Source organism: Alligator mississippiensis, chromosome 10 (assembly GCF_030867095.1).
Source record: "Alligator mississippiensis isolate rAllMis1 chromosome 10, rAllMis1, whole genome shotgun sequence".
NCBI classification, from domain to species: domain Eukaryota; kingdom Metazoa; phylum Chordata; order Crocodylia; family Alligatoridae; genus Alligator; species Alligator mississippiensis.
In genome coordinates, this window is record NC_081833.1 from 73,900,798 (window position 1) to 73,922,305 (window position 21,508).

General features: G+C 60.2%; 1 protein-coding gene across 5 annotated transcripts in view; it reads right to left on the reverse strand.

The window, feature by feature from the left end:
* Positions 1-17,262, reverse strand: part of GSE1 (Gse1 coiled-coil protein) — a 197,105-nt gene extending 179,843 nt beyond the window's left edge. For all 5 annotated transcript variants that reach the window (XR_009455310.1, XM_059713913.1, XM_059713912.1 and 2 more), the window contains exon 1: positions 15,381-17,262. Coding sequence is in view for 4 of the 5 variants with exons in the window: in XM_059713913.1 (XP_059569896.1) it covers positions 15,381-17,186 (1,806 nt within the window). In the remaining variant the exon portion in view is untranslated. The remainder of the gene's footprint in view (positions 1-15,380) is intronic.
* Between the last annotated feature and the right edge of the window lie 4,246 nt (positions 17,263-21,508).

Consider the following 21,508-nt stretch of genomic DNA (forward strand, 5'->3'; position numbering starts at 1 on the left):
AGGGGAAGCGCTCAGAGCAGCAAAGGCTCTGCTCTCTCCCTCGACAGGCATGGGTCGTGCCACCAGCCGGTCCCAGGCACCGCGTGCCCCCTCGCCGGGCGCTGCCAGCAGCAGAATAAACACCTTCCAGTGCAGAGAGCGGCCCGGAGCCAAGAGCTGCCCAGCTCCTGTAAACAGTCTCTCCCCCGCCGGTTCCAGGGCCTGGGCGGGAGCTGGCGCTGTGCAGGGAGCACAGGACCGGACTGGGGGAGGACGCCGGGTGTTTCGAGTCACAGGCGTCCGGCATGGGGGCAGGGCCAGACCCGCAGGCGTGGGAGGCTGCTGCCAAAGCATCTGCACAGATAGACCAGAATAACCGAGCCTGCCCGGAGAAGCCAGCAAGCGAAGCAGGGGTGGGCGTCTGCCGGCAGAGGCCCAGGCCTCGAACATCTCGGGCAGCGTGGCGCACGCTGGTTGCAGTTTGCTTCGCCACCCACCCCGGAGTTGTGGCTCTCTCAGGGTTCCCGAGACAGGCAGGATCAAGGCGGGTCGGCCCTTGGGTGCGAGCCTGCCAGCGAATACCTAGAGCGTTGCAGAAATGCAGCGGAGGCAGGCACCCCCACCCCTTCCCCCGGCACGGTACCCAGGTGCTCGAGACAGAGAGCCCGATTCTCATGGTCCCTGCAGGCTGTGCGTGGGCACCGGGCTACTGGGAAATAGGGTACTGACTGCTTCTGGGGTGCAAAAGAGGGGATTATCCCCCTGGCCGAGAGAAACCCCAGTAGGGGCCTCCTCTTCCCCTCCCTAAATTCTTCATCTCCCATCCTAAAGCTACTTTCCTCTGCTATTAAACAGCTGCCGGGTTCCACCCCAGAGCTGGCCGCATTTCAGCCGTGGGAGCTCATCATGCGAGGCAGGGCCAAGCGCCACGAGTGGCAGCACTGGACGGGCTCTCCTCCGAGCCCAGAAGCCCCGTGTGAAGGAGGGAGGAAGCTGACGCTGCCTGGCTGCGAGGCAGGAGAAAGCCCAGATTCCCCCGTTCCCGCACAGCTGTTCTGGACGGCAAACAGAGAGGAGCAAACTCCGTCTCCCACTCGGCAGCCGCCGCGGCCAGGCCATCTGGAACGTCTCTGCGAGCAGAAGAGGCATGTTCTCCCACGGCAAGCCCTCCGTCAGACGCAGGGTACCAGCGCCGGATTCATCCCAGCCAGGCCAATAAACCGCCATCGCTAGCCAAACCCAAGCAGGAGGGAGGGATACTGCACATGGCTCTGCAGGGTCTTTTCTCCTGTGTCAGGGTAATTCCCACTCAGGAGCAGCCTGGGGGTAAAACCCAGGGCCAAGGCACGGCACAGAAGTGGGGTTTGCAAGGGACAGCCCTGCGCCCACTTCATTGCACGGTGATGGCGTGACCAGGCCCTGCTTTTGCTGCGGAAAGCTACCCCAGACAACCCCCCCCCCCAGCTTTTCCTCTCCCAGATGAAAAACATGCCCAGAGGAAGCACACAGGGTGGGGGGACACTTCAGGGCTGGCTTACAATGGAAATGTTTGCATGCCACGTGCAGAGCCGTGGATGCACACCGCACGCAGAGGCACCGAGCTGGTGGCAATTTCCTGCTCCCTCTTCCAGGGCTGGACCCAACGGCAGCTGTGACCACTGCTCCACAGGGCCGATTTGCAGCTCATATCCCTCTCCTCCATCACGTCTTCCAAGGAAAAGAGGAAAACAGGGAGGTGCCAAGGCCAAACACTGCTCCACGGGAACAGGGGCTCCCCCCCTTGCCCCCCACAGGTGCACGGCTCCACCTCACCCACCGCAGCCTTAGTTAGCAGGGAGGCTGGGAGGCCCCAGACGCATGGACAGACTCCCTGTGCCAGCACCGCCGCGCTGAGTCTTAACACCAGGGCATGAGTAACAGGAGAGGCTCGGGCACGTGGCCCACGATGCCCACACAAGCTCTGGCTTCCTCCTGCATGTAGGACCAGGTTTGTGCTCCGACACCATGGTGCTCTGTCACCTTGGCCATGTCACCTTCCCAGACCTCATCTGCACCAGGAGGTGGGGGGAAGGGACCCAGGTCTCTCGACACCTGGGGGGAAAACCATGCAGGCCCACCACGGGTAGCTCCCAGCACCATGCCACGTAGGGCTCAAGCTCCTCTGCTACCCCAAACACCCTGGGCCAAAGGAGAACCCCTGTGAGCACTACGGGGACCATGACACACCATCACATGATCGCTTCCAGGCCATGTCCCGGGGTCATGACTGCAGCAGCAATGCTGCAGGTTACGCACAGATGCCCTGTACTGTAGCACCCCCCCGGCCACCTCCAGGAGACCCGGGGAGACCGGGCCGTGACAGCTGCTGTGCAGACACCGAGGAGAGGCCCGTTGGCACCTGTCCGCCCAGCCCTCTCCGCTCCGCAGCCAAGACAGGGCTTTGCACACCCCAGGACAAAGTTGTGCCACGCCAGCGACCGACGCAAATAAATCCCAGCCAGGCGTCCCAGCCTCCGGGGGAGCGGCCGCAGCACTCTCCCTTCCTCTGCCTCTTATCTCTGGCGCGGCCCAGGCATGGGGCGGAGGCGGCTGACCCTGGGAGGCACCTCGGGCTCGCCCGTCTTGCAAACAGGGCTGTTGCAAGCAGGGAGAGTGCTCCTGGCCTTTCCCCGCCTGGGCCGGGCAGATCCTGGCTGACCCCCTTGCACCCGGCTTCTCAGAGCCTTCCTTCCCTGCCTGAAGCCGTGCCGGAAGCTAGTGGGACGAGGCCAGCTGGGGCCCGGGCCAGACGGAGATTTCCTGAGCCTGCGTGCAGCGCCTGAATAAATGGCAGGGCCAGCTCATCGCAAAGGGGTTCGGGAACCCCCAGCACCGCGGCCACGGCAGACCCAAGACACCCGTCCCCACCGAGGCAGGCGGGTGTCCGTCGCGGAGGGAAGCTGGCGGCAGGGCACATTGCTAGCCACACGTGCCCCAGATACAGGGGGCTCAGCCTGGCATTTGTGCACAAGACACGTGCTGTTCACGGTTTTGCTGGCTCCAGCTCCACAGAGACCAAGCCTGGCCTGACGGGTCCCCGTTGCACGCACCCCATAACCTCCGGTCCCTTCTCTCCCTGCAAGCCTGTTCGCTAGCGGCACGGGCATGGCCTCCCTGAGAGCCGGGACCCTCCACGCTCCGGGGCTGACCTATTTCCGAGCAGGGCAGGGCGGCCGCGGACTCGCTGAATAACCTTTTGGCTCGTTAAATGAAAGCTATTCATCACCCAGCCCTTGCCTGGGATGGAACCAGGCTGCGGCGGCCACCGCGGAGACCTTCCCTCCAGCTGGAGCTGCTCCCGCCCCGATGCAGCTGGGCACCCTGCAGAGACTCTGCCACAGGGAACATGCAAGGGTGCAGGGAGTTGCAAGCCAGCCGCGAGGGGAAGGAGTCCTCACGGGCAGGGGGTCTCTGGCCCTGGCAGACCTCCAGGGCAGGACCTGGCAGGACGCTTGGCCCAGCGGATCAGGTCGAAGGAGGATGCACTGCAGCAGCTGCGTGCACCCTGCCTGCTCCCTGGATAAACAGATGACTTCAGTCCCCAGAGAGCAAACGGAGACCCAGCCGGCAAGGAGGAGACTCAGACCAGGGCGAGCGGCATGCCAGGCTGCACAAGAGCTCGAGCTGTCTGCACCGAGGCGGCATCCCCCTGCCTCCCCCCAGCCCGGCGAAGCCGAGCGAGGGGGCGAGGAGAGGATTCCCCCCACCACGGAGAGGAACCGCGCCAAGGCCACGCCAGGGTTGTTTATCCAGCCGCTCGGCTTGGCGCTGGGAGACGGCGGAGGTCAAAGGGAGCTCACAAGGCCCGAGCGGGACACAGCTGTTCAACAGGCAGACGCTGGGGCGGGAGGAGCGGGGCCAGACACCGGCTTGGGAAGCCAGGTCCATGGGGCGGGAGGAAAGGCAGAGGGAGCAAAGCAACGGGAGTGATGATGGGAGCCGGGAGCTGCGCCCCTTGCCCAGCCAGAGCTGGTTTGAGCTACGGAGACCCTCTCCCCATACACCGTCTCCACCTCTTGGGGGGAGAAAAGGGGTTTCTATGTGCAGCCTTTTGCTGGAAAGCACCGGACGGGTGCCCCAGGGCCCCACCATGAGCATCTCACCCCGGCCAGCTGGGAGAGGAGGGCGAACAGGCAAAGAGCAGGCAGGGAACGAAGGGACGCCTTCCTCCGCTTGGCCGTTTGCATGGGAAGCGGGGACCGAGTGAGCCGGCGGCCTGGTACGGACCCCCCCAGGAATGGCTAGGTGCTGCACCCCATTTCACTGCCACCGAATAAAGCTCTGGGATCTCCTCCCCACGACAGCGAAGCCTGCTGCCCTGCCAACACTGCGGTCCAGACCCGGTGGATCCCGTCCGCGCGGCAGGAAGAGGCGGAGGGGCCGCGCTGCCAGGCCTGGGAGGGACGCATCCATCTCCGGCTGCGACGGCAGGAGGGAAACCCGGCCCGCCGCTGGGAGCCTGCCACGGAGGAGAGAAGGCTGCTTTCTCTGGGCCAAGTGGGAACCCTGTGCCCGGGCAGGAGCCTGGCTTGACAATGAGCTAACTGGGGGTGCATATAGGGGGGATCTGTCTTCACACAGTGGGGAGAGCTCAGTGCCGAGCTGGGAGCCTGCAACACATAAGCATCCGAACCCTCTTTCCTGCCTGAGTCTCCAGGGCATCATTTCCCATCTGCTGACGTGCTCCCCGCTGGGATGAAGCGCGGTCGCCAGAGGGTGACATGCAGCACGCGGCAGGGGGGCACATCCTGGTCGAAGACGCTGGGATGACCATGCCCGGTCTGCCGAGAACGCCCCGGCATCTCTGGCGGCTACGATGCACGAGCAGCATCCCAGCGTGCAGCTTGCAGCAGGGGAAGGTGGCCTCGTCCGCCCTGCTGGGATCTGTCTGGGTCATTCGCCGCCCCTCCCAGTCGCACGCTGACAGCGGGGAGAGCAGCCTCGGCTCCCCGCAGGGCCCCCGCCTCGGTCGGGTGAATCAGCCCTGGGCCTGGCCAAGGACAGAGCCAGCAGCTGGATCCCAGGAGCCGGCCAAGCTGCCTGTACCGGCATGCAGAGCAGATGAAGGGGACATGAATCATGCGACGGCTGGAGGCAGCACCGGCGGGGCAGCTCCGCAGATGCTCTCTGCTGCATCTCCCGGGTGGCTGGAAGGGAGCCGTGCGCTTGACACAGTGCGACGCGTCGCTCCAGGGCCACACGGCGCCAAGGCAATGGGGCGTGCAGGCCAGCTCTCCCGGCTGCGCGCAGGGCATGCTGCCCTCCTGCTGTTGGGCTTGGCATGGCTGGCGGGCGCAAGGGCCCTCCAGCTCCTGGGGGATGTTGCTTCCTTCTGCTGCTGCCTAGCAAAGCCTCCGTGTCTCGGCGTGTGGGGTCCTGGCCCTCTTTCCCCAGCACTGCTAATGGCAGCTCCCCCAAAAGACGAGAACACTGGCATGACCCACCCCAAAAACCAGCCATCCTGGCTCCAGATCCAGGGCACTGCTGTTGCTTTGCCCAAGCCGCACAGCCCGGCTTGGCCATGCCTACATCACGGTGCAAGGCACAGAGCTCCTGACCAAGCTGGAGAGCTGCTATCCGTGCCCGCAGGGCTGGTCAGCAAAGGGGCTCTGTAGCCGAGCCAGCCCTGTGCACGCTGCAGAGACGGGGATGCTCCAGGCTGGCACCCCGGCATGCATGAGACCGGTGGGGCCGGACAGACAGACAGAGATAGATGGCTGCTGTCAAAAACCCGGCGCTCCAAAGACCCAGCGCTCCAGGAGGCTCCCTGGTACAGCTCAGGCTGGTCTCGTGGTCATCAGGAGACGGGCCAGGGGTTTCGGGTTGGGAGCGTCCTCTCTGCTGCTTCTGCCTGGGAGGAGGAGGGGAAACCAGGTGGTGAGCTGCTGAGGCAGCAAGAGGTCCAGAGGACATGGAGGGGGCAATGGAGAGCCCCGACACTGAGCAGCTGCTTGAGCAAGGTCATCCGAACCTCGGCAAGGAGGGAGAGGAACCTGAAATGCCTGGGCCCGGGGTGCCTGCAAAGAGAAGCCAGACGTTTCTCCCGACCTCGCTGGCAGGAGAAGGCAAGAGGCACGTTTTCCAAGCGCTGCTTCTCGGTTTGCCCCAGGGGAGGCTGCGCCCCAAGACAAAGTCGCAGGATGACTCTCTTGCCACCTCCGAGCTGGAGCAGGGATGGCACCGACGGGCCAAGCACAGCTCACCAAGTGCCCCCAGGGCCGGTCTCCCACCTCCTGCTGCCAAATCCCTGATACTGCCAAGCAGCGTCTGCCCAGCCGGCTCCTCCTCAACCAAGGGGTTATTGCAAGCCACAACTGCACCGTGCCCAGCGAGGGGACCCCGCTAGCTTGCAAACGGCCAGGCCGGCGCTGATCTCACTTAAACTCCTGCCCCAAACCGCGCCGGACTCCAGTCGGTCTCCAGCTACCTTCGCCAGTGCTTAAGGAAAACATTCCCATTCCCAGGTAAAGCTTTTTATTTCGTTTCCCAAGAGACAGCCCTACACATCCAGCACAGGACAGCGTCTCAGTAAGTCTGGCATCTTAACCTCTTTTAGACTCCAGGCACCCTCAATAGACTCCACGTGCCCCTCGGGAAACGCCAGCTCCATTTTCACTCCATTTTTGACTACGGGAAAAGGACAGAGCAATTCTTCTGTTTGTACAGATCACAACAGGTCAGAATAGTTTAATGCTCTGGATTCCTGTTTGACGTCTCCGGGCTTATCTTGTGAATCATGTTTGTGCACGTAACGGTGCTGTCCTTGCATGGCACCCTTGAGAGGGTCTCTCGAGGCACCCCTGGGGGATGCATACGCCCAACTGAGAATCGCTGCATTAAGTTGAACCAACTGCACCCAGGCTGAGCTTTTCCTTATCCTCGTTCCAAGAGACGCTGCCAGCCCCCTGCCCCGAGCCGGGCTCTCCCCGGGGGCACGGTGTGCGAAGAGCCTCACGTTTTGTGCTCAGCTCCTGTGCGTGCCCAGGACTTGCGTGGCTAGCCCAAAATATTCTTGAGAAATCCTCTGAACGTGGGAAGAAGTCCACAAAGGCCGAGCCGGAAAGGTTTTTCGACTCTCAGTTTTGGAAGTGCCATGATAACCAGGGGCGGGGAGAGGAGAAGGGGCATTCGCAACCCCTGCCGCAGCTCCGTTTTGGCCGTCGGGGAGAACCGCAAAGCAGAACGAGCAATGAAGGGCCTGAGGTCAGCCTGCTTTCATCGGTCTGGCGGGCATCGGCCACCAGGATTTCGAAAGGGATGTTTGGAGAGCATCCTTTCGAGGGCTAGGGGGGTCTCTTGAGACACGCCGTATTGATTTCCGCGCTAACCTGGCCAGCGCAGAGGGTGCGAGGCCAGTCCCAGGAGCCTGCGATCAGCAATGCCAATGGAGCTACTCCCCACTTATGCTGCCAGGGGACCGGCGCGGAGCCCAATCGGCTCAATCAGAACCATGTGTGCCTTGCAACGTGCTAACGTGACACAGGAGGATAATTTGTTTCAGGCTCCGGAGGAAGCCAAGCCTCAGGTTCAAAGTGCCTACGCTCCCTTGAAGCCGAGGGGTTCATATCATGGCCGAGATCCCGCAGCCCTTCGCTCTCCGCAGGCCAGCGAAGCTCTGGGCGGTTTGGAGTACAGGAGCCTTTCCAAGGAGACCTGTGAAAAAGGCAGCTTGTGTGTGCAACATGAAAGCCTGGGGGAAGCCTACAGGTCTGGCGTGTCTCGCCGCCGTAACACGAACTGCCAGCCCTGCGGGGTTTCCCAGTGGAAGCAGAGGCCGCCACAATGCAATTGCAGCAAGCCGCTAACAAGCGCCTGAATGTAAAAGGGGAAGAAAAAAAAAACAACCCTTGTCTACCCAACACGCAAGGGGATTTTCTATACGAGTTGCCAGAACTCGCACGTTTTCTTGGGTCTCCGAGAACAGCAGGATTTTTGCACGCGCACGGACTCTCTCCGCCGGCATGTACGTGCAGCGAATATAGCAGGGTGCGACTCTCCTACACAAGAAACAGATTAGCAGCCATATACGCAAACAGCAGGACGGTTTCCGTTCTGGAAACCTTAGACTGTAAGGAAATATTATTCCCATTTTCCAGATGGAAAACTAAAGGCACGGAGTAATGAAGGGACTGGACTGATGCCACCCAAAGAGCCAACAACAGATATGGGAGCCTAACGCAGGCCTCCCTAGTCCCAGTCTGCTGCCTCATCCACGAGGCCTGGCTTCTCCGACGCAAGACCAGTTTTACCTGCCCTTTTTCATGTTCAGGCTTTGAGCAGAGCCAAGCCAGGATGCAGGAACTGACACAGCTCAAGCCGAGGCATCTATTTGCCTAGAGACGGCCAAGGCAGAGTGGATGCATGCACACACCTGTGTTTTCTCAGCTGCTCACAGGACTGGCTCGGGAAGCCAGTCCCTGCTGCACTCACATGGTGTTTCAGCCTGGGAAAGTCATTCACCCCAGGCCGGTATTTGCACGGTCATGAGAATGAATCACTGTGATAAAGGCCAAGCCAGCAGTTTGTGTCCAGGCCGCTACACTTTCACAATCGTTTTGCAAGCCTGCGGTCTGCAATGCATCCAATGCACGCGTGTTCAGGCTCTTTGCTCTGTGGACGTGTGGCTCAGTGCAACACAGGCCGCCTCGGGAAGCTGTTCGGAGCAGGAGACAGAGAGGCTGGGTGCGCGCTCTTGGACAGGCAGGTTCCCGCATCGCCGTCCCTTTGCTGACCGATCGAAGCAGAGTTGCATGCACTGGGTTTGCTGGACGGGCTAGAGCAACAGGGCTTTTATCTCAGACACGCAGCATGTGTGGTAACCTATGTGCTCCTACTCGAGGGCCCTCCTGATGCTTGTCAGCTTGATACCCGTGCCAGTGCAAACAGCAAACCCCACGCGTGCCAAAGCAGGTGCAGGTCTGCGATGGCCTCACACATTGCCTTGAGCACGTACAGCCTCCTCACATGAAACAGAGGTTACAGCTGCCCCTACCACAGCCCTGCTTTGGAGGCAGAGACAGCGCAGCGAGCGGGATCCCTTGATACCAAGCTGATGCAGTCAAAAAGAAAGACCCCACCGAACTGCTGGGCAAGATCCTGGCACTTCTTTCCTTCTAGCACCTGGGGAGTTAGGAAGATGCACCTCTATGGTTTAGACGCAGAAATAGGGTGTACATCCTGAAAGTCAAGGGGCCCTTTCTCCTCTCCCCTTGGGAGTGGCTGCAACCAGATTCCCAAACGGGCACCCGGCGAATACCCAACAGCTGTGCAAACGGCAGTTGCACGCGCAGACAGACACAACTGCACCGATATACCCCGCGGGCACCCGCCGTCCTGCACGCCAGACAAATCGGGCCCTTCGTACGTGTTTGACACCGCGCTGTGAAGCGTCCTCTACAGAATTGCAGGCTCCAATGTCTGCCTGACCTTCAGAGACAGCTGTGCCGTCTCCAGCCCCGCTGCCTGGACGAGCATCGAGCGGCAGCCAAGGCGAGCGCTGCTGTTTTGGAGGTGGTGGAGGTGCTCCCTGCTGCAGCGAGCATCGCCGGTCTCTCCAGCTGCTCCTTTCCAAGGGCCCGCTCGTCTCCCCGACCTTCAGCCCTCCCATCTGTACCGCACAGCAATGCCTCTTCCCACAGCCTCCAGAGCAAATGGGCCTATCCATCACACCTGACAGCAGCCAACCCTTTAGACTTTCAAATGTCGCCTTAGTGAGGAGCTGGGATTGGGAAGTCATCCCCCCCACGTATAAATTCACTTTGGAGCATTGACGAGAGGCCGAGGTTGCAAAGGGGCAGGGCTCCGGGTTGCTACCCTGCTCAGATCCGTCCAGCCTGGTCATGCCAGCTGCCCCCCAGCCCCATGTAGTGGCAGAGATTTTCCACCATGCACTGGGACAGCTGTTTCCACAGGGGAGCTCCAGCAACCCACAGCAGCCGCAGGATATCAAGGAAGGGGGGCAGGCCACCCTACAGCATCACCAGAGGGTGCTTGAGGACCGCCCTTGATTAACGAGGCCACATACGGCCAAGGAGGGACACAACACTTTGCAGAAGTACTGGCCTACAGCCCAGAGAGCTAGGACAGAGTCCAGGACCCCAGGCCCCAAAACGCATCCACTTTGTGTGCAAATCCAGCAGCCCTTTGCTTGCGACAGGCTCCGAGAGAGAAGAAACTCGCAGTCAGCAACTGGCCCCCCCGTCCGGCCAACTGCAATGCAAGCCACACACGGCGTGGGGGACCCCCGGGGGCACGAGCTCTCTGCTTGCAGGCTACAGCTGCCTGCAGGGCTGGGGAGAAGAGCGGGTGGAGGTATCACAGCTACAGGCTTCTTTTTTTTTTGGAAACCACCTAAACACCCCAGCGCTGCACCGCCCAGCAGCAGGGACTCAGACGCAAGCTGGGGGCCGACGTGGTGCAGAGAGACAGGCAGGCTGTTATGCGGACCGAGGCCGATGACAAATGCGAGCAGCTGTCCAGGCAGCCACCCCCACCAGGAGAGGGCAAGACTCGGTCTTGAGGCCTCTAGAAGGGGTCTAGCAGTTAAGCGGCTTTAGTCCCAGGATGCCTGACAGCATCTGGGTGGAAACAGGGCAAGGGGCAGCTACCAGGAGCTTATGACTGGTATGATTTAACCCCATAGCTCTCGTCACGATCCCTGCACGCCACGGACGCACCATTTCAAAGGCCCAGGTAACATGGTAAGAGAAAAGCCGGGTTCTTCACTGCCTTGTCCATGAGAGGACAGATTAGAGCCAGTCTGCACTGGGGGGCACAGGGGATGGATACCCACCCATCATAGCACAGAAGCTAGCCACAAACCACTGCCCTTGCACCCCTGCTACTGCAACCAGGAGCTAGGGGGGAAGGAAAGCAGGCTAGCACTGTGCACACCCTGCAGCAACGCTTGATTTTCTGACCCGTCCCAGCAGACTGTGCTGAGCAGAAGGCCTGATACAACCATCACACAGAGGCATCTTTGTTTTAATTAGTCTCTAAGGTGCACATCCACCTGCCTTCTCCCTTGCTGACCTCACAGCCGTATTCCCTACAGCTCTGGCAAGGCCTCGGGGAAGCCAATCAACCAGCACGGGTGTGCAACATGCTGCAGAGAATTATCCTGCATTGGCCATGTCTACATGGAGGCAGAGTCAAACCATCCAGCTCACAAACAACCAGAGTCCACCCAAGACGTGAGCTCCTGACCCAGGCTGAGTCTTGTCCTTGTCGTCAGCTTGGCCTGAACGGGGCGGGGATCCCTACCCGCCGCCCAGGGGGAAAGGCACCGGTGGGAGCGGGCATCTCGCTGCCTTTTATTTAGCAAACCAGCAGGTGAGTTTGTACAAGAAGCCGACTTTGCACATAAGCCTTCCACCCAGAGCCAGATGGCTGCGTGTCTGACACCCCCTACGCACAGCTGCGCCGTCTCTCTGCAAACCAGCCTCGCACGAGGGGGCTGCGACTCTGGGGGGGTGCATGGGGAGGGGGGAATACAATACATGCAGGGAAAAAAATAATCAAATAATGCACAGCTGCAAGGATTATGGGACCCCGGGTTCAACCTAATACAGGCCCCTTCCCTTCTGCATGTCCAAGCGCCGCACCTGGTTTGTCTGAAAGGGGAGCGAGCAGCCGTGGAAGCACCAGGGGCTTTCTGCTCCTACAGCTCCCCCCGCTCGGCTGACTTTCCCCTCCTGACACAAAAGGCCGCCGGTGCGATTCGGATCTGGGAGAGCACCGCAGACGGGAGCCAGAGGGGAAGTTTTCTCAGCGGCCTGCTCAGAGCAGATGCTTTCCCCTCGGCCAAAACAAGCAGGCAGGGCTGCTCCGCTAAAGCAGAGGAATGCCAGGGCAGGGGTGAGGGTGGGGAGGGGCTGCCACCAGTTGAGACTCTATCCCGGGGCCCTCTTGCTGGATTTCACGCGGGCTTTTTCTCTAATGAAGAAACTGGGGGCGCTGGATCCCCCCCGGGCAGGGTGATGGGGGGCAGCCGTGGCATTCTGGGTGCCGGGAACGCACGCTGCAGGAAACTCGGGAAGCAGATGTGCGTGTCTGCCGCCGACGCTCGCTCGAACGATGACAGGGCTGCTCTGGAGCAGTTCAGATGTCAGTGCAACCCCCCCACACACACAGCAGCACCTGTTCCCAGCTCAAGTCCCCTTCGCCTGGAGAGAGATCAGCAGAGGCCAGAAAGCAAAGCTGAGCGAGGAGAAATGGCTGCAGGCTGCAAGCACAAGCGAGGGGAAGAGGAGAAGGGGGTCAGGCACCAGGGCTGGAGGACGCAGGGCTCGATCCTACCCCCCAGCTTACCCAAGTCGTCCTGCTCAGGTCAACGGGACTGGCCCCCCGCCTTTAACCTTGCAGCTATTTCTAATGGGAAGGGATTTGACACCTGGGTCAGCGGTAGGAGCAGAAGATCAGGCTCTGTCTCCATATTCACTGCGGAGTCACACCAGCAGCCCACAAGGCAGGCATGAGCATACCCCAACGGGTTTGCAACAGCACACAAGGGCTTGGGGGGGGGGGGGGTCCTGCAAAAGGCCTCCATAAGACAGCATCTCCATCCTGCTGCCTGCTTCTGGGGCCAAATCGGGGGTCAGCGAGGTCAAAGGGGACGGTCAGGCCCAGTCTGCTCTGCAAAACTTTGCTGTAGAGCACTTAGCCTAGAGCGCGTCCGGAAGAAAGCAGGGTCCTTCTTTCTGCACCCTTCCCTGAGCAGGGTCAGGCTTCTGCTGCTGTCCCATCGCCGGCAGAAGGCATGTGTCGGTGTCCCTGCAGCTTTTGCACTGCTACTGGTGCCTTCCTGGCATACGCTGGGCATAGACGGAGCCCCATGGACCTGCTAGCAGCACCTCGGGGTGGTGGCACTCCTCGCTCCCTAGCTCCATCCCAAGTACAACAGATGCATGGATCAAGCCTCACGCAGCAAGTCTAGGTGCAGCCACCATGCCTCTGGGAGGCTCACGTGGACCGAGCACGGCAGCATCACCAGATCAGTATGACCCCAGAGCAGTAGGGATGCACGGGGACTCGCGGCAGCTGGAGGACCACCGCAACATCACGCAGCCTGGAGGCAGCCTCCGAAACATTAGTGACCCAGAGCCAGGTTTACAACCACGAGCAGAAGTCACGGTGCACCGAGGTCTTCGGGCTGAGAGGAGGCAAAGCCCAGAGCAGACAAGCTGGCAAAGAAGGACATGCACTGACAGCAGCTCACACAGGCCCAGAGAGGCAGCCTGGGGGAAACCGTCTGACAACGGCAGGGCACGCTCCTCGCTCTGCCTTGCCATCCTCCAAGCAGGTTCAGCGACTGCCTGGCCAGGCAAAAGGGAAAGCCTCGCAAACTTGGCAGCGTGACAGCATCCAGGAGCAGCATCCCCCTGCGCTGAAGCCGGCACGGAGGATGCAGCTTGCAAAACCCCTAGTAAATGGTAGTTTTAAAATCAGCCAGGAGAAAAGATGAGAGCTAGGAAACGGGGAGCACGAGGCCTGTCCCTGCTGGCTGAGAACAGCGTCCAAAGGTTTCCAAATGACCCAGTGCTTCCAGAGACCTCGGTTTGGTGGCCCATCCTGCGATACCCACAAGGAGCCTGGTATCAAAGGCCGCAGAGCCCCAGCCTCCAAGAACCAGGGTGCTCCAAGCATCACCGCTAGGTCAGCCAAGGGCATGAATTTGAGCTTCCTATCGACTGAGAGCAAAGGGGGAGACTGCAAGATGCAGGCCCTGCTCTCGTGCAAGCAAACTCCGAGGCAACTCTTCCAGGGTTTGCCCCGAAGCAGCAACAAATGCCGATTCTCAGCTCAGCCGGCATTGCAAGGTTGTGCCAACAGAGCAGAGCCCCGCCAGGCCGCCAGCACATTGCCCCCCGCGGTGAGCGAGCTCTGCCAGCCAACCCCCCAGCGTGGAGGCAGCTCTGCCGGGAGGAGGAGGTGGCTGCCAGCCAGGCTTCAGCTCGGAGGGAAATAATCTGCCTGTGACCACAGCTATGCCGGAGGGCTCGGATGCTGTAGCAATGGGGGCAGGAGCCCCGTGGCGTAGCCAGTCCCTGGGCTCCCTTCCAGGCCGGGGTCCCTGAGGGCTCGGTGTCACGCGGCTGAGTGCAGGACACCCGGGGAGGTCTCAGTGAACGTAGCCGTGAACTCAGCAGCACCGAACAGAGGCCCCTTGGCTTTCGCACCAGCGTCCGCACGAGGGTTTGATACAGATCAGCTAACCCAGCCCCGATTCCCACTTGGGCTAATTCAGATCAACACTCCCGTGTAGGCAAGACCCCACGCCTGCAAAACAGTTGCAAGGAGGTATCTATCCTCATTTCACAGGCGAGCGAAACCAGGCGAGCGAAGCCAAGCAGAGAGAGCCAGGAACAGATTTCCTCGCTCCCAGGCCCGCTCCGCTCCATACCCATCTCTCCAGACGAGCTACTTTATAATTAGCCTGCGATGAGCGGCACGGACTCAAAAGGGATCTCGTTCCAGCTGATGGAAAAATAAGGTCCGGGCAAACAAGCTGGCAATTTCCACAGTAACCTTTCCCTGCTGGAAGGGGATCCTGCAGCTGGTCTGGGAGCCGGCAGCTCTAACAGGAAGACCTGGATCTAACGGCGGGAGCACGGACTACACGGCGATTATTTTCCCACCCGCGCGGGCCCACTGAAGACCTGCTGCCCCCCTCCCCGCTGCTGATGAGAATCAGATGAGGCATCGCTCTTCATCGCAGCATGCAGGCTGGCGCCCCGTAGGAAGGAGAATCCCAGGCGGTTTTCGTGGCCCCTGCACATCTGACTTGCAAAGACAGGCTCGTTCCCACAGGGAAAAGCAGATGGCGCGAGGAACACCTCCCCCTGCCCCAGAAAGCCGATCCGGGCAGCAGCAAGCGGTCTGCCTGCTGCCAGGACTCGCGTTCCTTGGATGGGAAACTTTGCTGCAGCTTCTTGCGAACACCCACATCGCTCGATAATGCTGCTCCTAGGAGAGGGCCAGCTTCCCCAGGCCCTCGGCTACCGGGGGCAGGCCTGCCCCTTGAAGGCTCTCCGGGCTGGGACAAAGGGAGGGAGACACTCGCTGCTCTGCCTGACCTGGCAACGGCTGCGGTTCTGGCCTGAGAACAGATCCGGCACACGGGCAGACTTGCACCAAAGCAGCTGGCACGAATGCTGGCTGCATTTCTTAGCACAGCCCCTCGCAACTACGGCGGTGACCCCACGAGGAAGCAAGGTCCCCCCCAAGACCGGCTGGCAACAAAGCACCCCAGAGGCGTTTACCTCCTGGATCAGATGAACCAAAAAAGCACCCACCGCTGAAACCAAGTGCCCGACCGTCCCACCCACCCCAACTTCAGGGAAATCGAGGCAGGAGGCCCTTACCTTGGGGAGGGTCATCGGAGGTGGTGCAGCCAGCAGGTCCGGGGGCATCATGCTCTTGCCAGCCAGGACCACCGCCCTGCAGTCCGGGCATGCTCCAATAATCAGCTGCTTCCCGTCGTCCACCAGCAAGCTGTTGGGTACCCGGAGCGTGTAGAGGAACACGGGGAGCCGGGCCACGCACACGGCCCTTAATCCGAGGCATCGCTTCTTCTCCTGGCGACAGAAGAAGCAGACGAAGGTCTCCACTTTGTACTGCCGGGACCAGGCGCTGCTGGGGTGGTGGGTGTTGCGGCCCTCGTGCTGCGCCCACTGGCCCAGCAGGTCGTGGTAGCAGAGGACGCAGGTGGACACCAGCCCCGTGGCATCGGCTGGCCTGGCCCGTGGGGCTGGGGGGTAGACCGTGAGGAAGGGGAAGAAAGGCTCCTTCTCCCCAAAGCGCCCGGGGGGGTTCACGTTGAGCTGGAACTCCTTGCCAGTGCCCAGCTCGGCCCCGCAGATGTAGCAGAAGGAGGCCAGGCTGGGCTTGGCCACTGGGTGCCCGGCTGCGTCGGTGCCAGAGAAAACTTGGTGGTACCTGCCCAGGAAGCTCTGCACGGAGGTGATGAGCTCCTCGTCGCGGCAAGCCCGGTACATGGCCCACAGGTCCTGCAGCACCCCGTAGCACTTGCGGCAGCTGCTCACCTCCCAGTGCTTGCTCAGCCCCTTGGCGCCGGGCGGGCAGGGCAGCAGGCTGAGGAAGGGGAAGTGCATGGCACTCTTGGCATTCCCGTTGGCGATCTTAGCTGAGACCGGCCTGGCCTCCTTGCCGCAGCCCTCGCCGCACAGGTAGCAGGCTTCCGGTGGCCCGGCCTCGCCCCCGGGTGCCCGGTGCACGCCGGCGCCCAGTGGCACCACGTAGAGCCGCTGCAGCACGGGCACGCCGGCCAGTTCGAAGCCCTGCCACTGCTGCATGAGCGACGCGAAGCACCCGGGGCACACCAGCGTGCTGCCCGCCGCGTTAATGGGCCGGGCACCGGCCGGCGGGCTGTGCAGCCACAGGAAGGGGAAGAAGGGCGCTTGGGCCGCCTGCTCCTGCTTCTGCACGTGCACGGGGCGCTGCGCTCCGGGAGGCAGCGGGACCCCGCAGATGTAGCAAGCGGGCACGGGGGGCCCGTCCTCTTCCCACGCCAGGCGCCCGGCGCTCATCTCCGGCGCCCGCGGCTCAGACAGGGAGGACAGCTCGGAGTCGCTGCCTTCCTCCTCCTCCTCCTCCACCACCTCCTCGTCGTCGTCCTCGTCCTCCTCCTCCAGCGGCTGGCTGCTGCTGGTGCTGCTGGCCCGGCTGCGCCCAGCGGGCAGGCTCCAGGCGGGCGCGGCGCGGCGCTGCCCGGTGCTGCTGGGCTCGCCCTGGTGCGGGCGCTTGAGCCAGTACATGCGCTTGTCCAGGGGCGTGCGGCTGCGCTCGAACGCGTCCCACTGCTCGCCCAGGAAGCAGCGGCACACGGCGCACACCAGCGCGCAGCCCTCCGCAGACACCCCGCGCGCCCCGGGCGCCGGCTCCTGGTGCTGCAGGAACGGGAAGAAGGGGCCGCGCTCCCGCTCCCGGCCCCGCTCCCGCTCCCGCTCCCGCTCCCGCTCGCGGGGAGGCTTCACCTGCAGCTTCAGCGCCTGGCCGCGCCCCATGGCCCCGCCGCACACGAAGCAGCGCAGCCCGGCACCGCCGTCCTCCTCCTCCGCCGCCGCCGCCGCCGCCGCCTCCCCGTCCTCCGCCGGCCGCTCCAGCGCGGCCATGAGCCGCTGCTTGCGGGACACCGGCGCCTCGCTCATCGCGCCGGGGGGGCCGCTGCCCGGCGCTAACTTTGTCCCCGCAAGAAGTTTGGCCGCCGGCTCCGCAGCGCCATCCCCGTCCCCGCCCCGGCCCCGGCCCCGGCCCCGGCTCCTCCTCCCCGCCGCGCCGCGCCGCGCCGCGCCGGGCTGCGGGCGGAGCCGCCTGCCCCGCGATACCTTTATGGCGCGCTTGACGGAGCGGGCAGCAGCGGCAATGCCCAGCCCCGGCCCGGGGCGCCTCGCGGGTGCGCTGGGACGCGCCGTCGGTGTCCGCGCCTGCACGCGTTACCTTTATGGCGCGCTGGGACGGGGTGAAGGGCCGCCCCTGCCTCACGGTGCCTTTAGGATGTGCTAGGACACAATGTCCGTGCCCCTACCCGCGTTACTTTTATGGCACAGTGCCTTTAGGGTGTTCTAGGACACGCTGTCTGTGCCCCTGTGCACGTTACCTTTATGGCACAGTGTCTTTAGGATGTGCCCGGACACAACGTCCGTGTCTCCACGTGTTACCTTTATGGCACAGTGCCTTTAGGATGTGCTAGGACACAATGTCCATGCCCCTGCACACGTTACCTTTATAGCACGGTGCCTTTGGGATGTTCTAGGACACTATGTCCATGTCACCGTGTGTTACCTTTGTGGCGCAGTGCCTTTAGGATGTGCTAGGACACAATGTCCGTGTCGCCACGTTACCTTTATGGCACGGTGCCTTTAGGATGTGCTAGGACACTATGTCCGTGTCACCGCACATTACCTTTGTGGCGCAGGGCCTTTAGGATGTGCTAGGACACTATGTCCATGCCCCCGTGTGCATTACCTTTATGGCACAGTGCCTTTAGGATGTGCTAGGACACTATGTCCGTGTCTCCACATGTGTTACCTTTATGGCACAGTGCCTTTATGATATGCTAGCACACACCATCACATGTCCATGCCCCCACATGCATTACCTTTATGGCGCACTGGGATGGGGGTGGTCACTGCTGCTGCACGGTGCCTTTATGATATGCTAGGACACGCCATCAAATGTCCATGCCCCCACGTGTGTTATTTTTATGGCACACTGGGACGGGGGGTGGCCATCCCTGCCAGGCAGTGCTGTTATACTACGCTAGGACATGCCATAAATGCCCACACCTCCTGTGTGTTACTTTTATGGCACACTGGGATGGGGGTGTCGCACCATGAATGGCCACCCCTGCCAGGCAGTGCCTTTACTTTGCGCTTGGACATGCCATAAAGTCCACACACCCCATGCATTATGTTTATGGTGCACAGGGACAGGGATGTTGTGCCGTGAATGGCCACCCCTGCCGTGCAGTGCCTTTATGATGCACTAGGACACACCATAAATGCCCACACCCCACATGCATTACCTTTATGGCGCACTGAGATGGGGTGGGGGCAGGTGTCACAACATGAATGTCCATCCCTGCATGGCCCCTGCTGTGCAGTGCCTTTCTGATGCACTACAACAAGCCATAAATGCCCCATTCCTGAATATGTTACATTTATGGCGCACTGGGACAGAAGGTGTCGCACTGTAAATGTCCGCCCCCACATGGCTCCTGCCACGTTGCACCTTTATGATGCACTGGGATACACCATCAATACCCAAGCCCACATGCATTACCTTTATGGCGCACTGGGACTGGTGTGTCATGCCATAAATGTCTGCCCCTGCATGGCCCCTGCCGTGCAGTACCTTTCTGATGCATTACAACAAGCCATCAATGCCCACGCCCACATGCGGTACCTTTATGGCACACTGGGACGGGTGCATCACACTGTAAATGTTTGCCCCTGCCATGCAGTACCTTTATGATGTGCTACAACACGCCATAAATGCCCACACCCACGTGCATTACCTTTATGGTACACTAGGATGGGTGCGTCACACCATAAGTGTCTGCCCCTGCTTAGCCCCTGTCACATGTAACCTGTATTGTGCACTAAAGCAGGCACATCGTACCATGAATGACCACAGCTGTACAGCGCCTGCCACACGTTACCTTTATGACACACTAGGATGGGCTATAAATGTCCACAGCTGCATGGCCCCTGGCATGCATTACCTTTATGGCACGCTGGGACGCTTGTGTTGTGCCGTAAATGTCCGCCCCTGCATGGCCCCTGCCACACGTTAACTGTATCACTCATTAAGACGTGTGTATCACACCATAAATGTCCACACATGCACAGCCCCTGCCACGCATTACCATTATGGCGCACTAGGACAGGTGCTTCGCGCCATAAATGTCTGCCCCTGCACGGCCCCTGCCATGCATTACCTGTATTGTGCAATGAACCGGGGTGTCACACTATAAATGTCCACCACTGCACAGCTCCTGTCATGTGTTACCTATATTGCACACTAAAACAGGGGTGTTGTGCCATAAATATCCACTCTTGCATGGCCTCTGCCATGCGCTGCCTTTATGGTGCACTAGGAAGGGTGTGTCACACCATAAACGTCCACACCTGCACAGTCCCTGCCATGCATTATCTGTATTACTTACTAGGATGGGTGTGTTGTGCCATAAATGTCCACCCCTGCATGGCCCCTGCTATGTGTTACCTGTATTGCACACTAAGATGGGTGTGTCACACCATAAACATGTGCCCCTGCCACACATTACCTGTATTGCATGCTAGGAAAGATGCATCATGCCATAAATGTCCACCCCAGCATGGCCCCTGCCATGTGTTACCTTTATTGCATATTAGGACAGGCACATTGCACCATAAATGTTGACATGTGCAACATTGTGATCCCCCCGGAAAAAGGATAGCCCCCACTCCGAAAAATAGAGCTCACTCGCTACCAGGGGAGGGCCCCTGCCACATGTTACCTATATTGTGCCATATGAAGAGTGCATCGCACCATAAATGTCCACATGTAGACAGCCCCTGTAACACGTTACCTATATTGAGACATATGACGGGTGCATTGTGCCATAAATGTCAATATGTGCAACTTTGGGATCCCCCTAGAAAAAGGATGGTACCAGCTCAAAAAAAAAAAGACTTGAAAAGGTGGGGCCCCTGCTACATGTTACCTATATTGCACAATGAACTGATGCATCGCACCATAAATTTAGACCAGCCACCTGTGGAAAGTAATGATTGTGTGATAAAGATGACTCTCCAGCTATAAAAGGAGCCAACCGGCTATAAAGTTATGCTTGAAAACGTCTAACGACTTCATAGCTGGTTTCTATTCAGCTTCCATGTGAATGTCATGATCCCACCAGAAAATTGAGGATCCCAGCTCTAAAAAAGGAGTGGACTCACTGCAAAGTCAGGGCTTGAAAAAGTGGGGTGCCTGCTACACGTTACCTATATTATGCAATCGACTGGTGCATCGCGCCGTAAATGTAGACACACGCAACACTGGGATCCCACCTGAAAAAGGATGATCCCAGCTCCCAAGAAGATCCGACCCATTACAAAGTGAGAGCTTGAAAATAACTCTATGGCTGGCAGGCAGAGGTGGAGCCCTGTGACCCGGCTACACATTACCTACTTTGCGCAAAGGAGTGGTGCATCATGCAATAAATGTTGACATGTGCAACATCACGATCCCACCAGAAAAGGCCAATCTCTCCAAAAAAAGATCTGATCTGCTCCCAAAGTGAAGGCTTGAAAATATGGAACGACTCTGCAGCTGGTGGGCAAAGGTGGAGTCCTGTCCCAGAGGCCCCTTGCTACGTTGCCTATATTGCGCAGTTCACTGCAATACATACTGACCGACCGCATGTGCAATGTCATGATGCCATCCTAAAAATGGATGATCCCCGGCCTCAAAAAGAGCCGACCTGCTACAAAGTAAGGGCTTGATAACACGGAACAGCTCCATGGCTGGTTTCTATCCAGCTTTCGTTTGAACGTGTAGCAGGGCCCCGAGTTTCCCCAGCCTGAGATGGAGCTGGAATGACCCAGCACAGATGTCCTTGCCACAGACACACGTGGCTGGTGCTACCAGCTGCTCGGTAAAGGCCGGCTGCTTCAGCCCCTCTGCTCCCAGCCCCTTTTTCCTGCAAAGCCAGGGAAGGTGCAGGCACTGCCCCTTAGACTCCTTCATGCCCCCAGCTGCCTGGATCCAGTTAGATCCCAGTGCCCCCTTGTCCCCAGTAGCCTAGTGCAAGTGGGATCTATATGCTGCCACCCAGGAGAGGCATAAAACTGGCTCTGGCTGCTCAGGGCTATTGTAAACCAGTGGCACATTGCCTAAGTCCATAATAAGAGCCAGTGTTTAAACAGTTAAACCATTAACCCCAAGTCTAGATCATCAACAGCCCTGGGAATCAATCTCCCTTCCG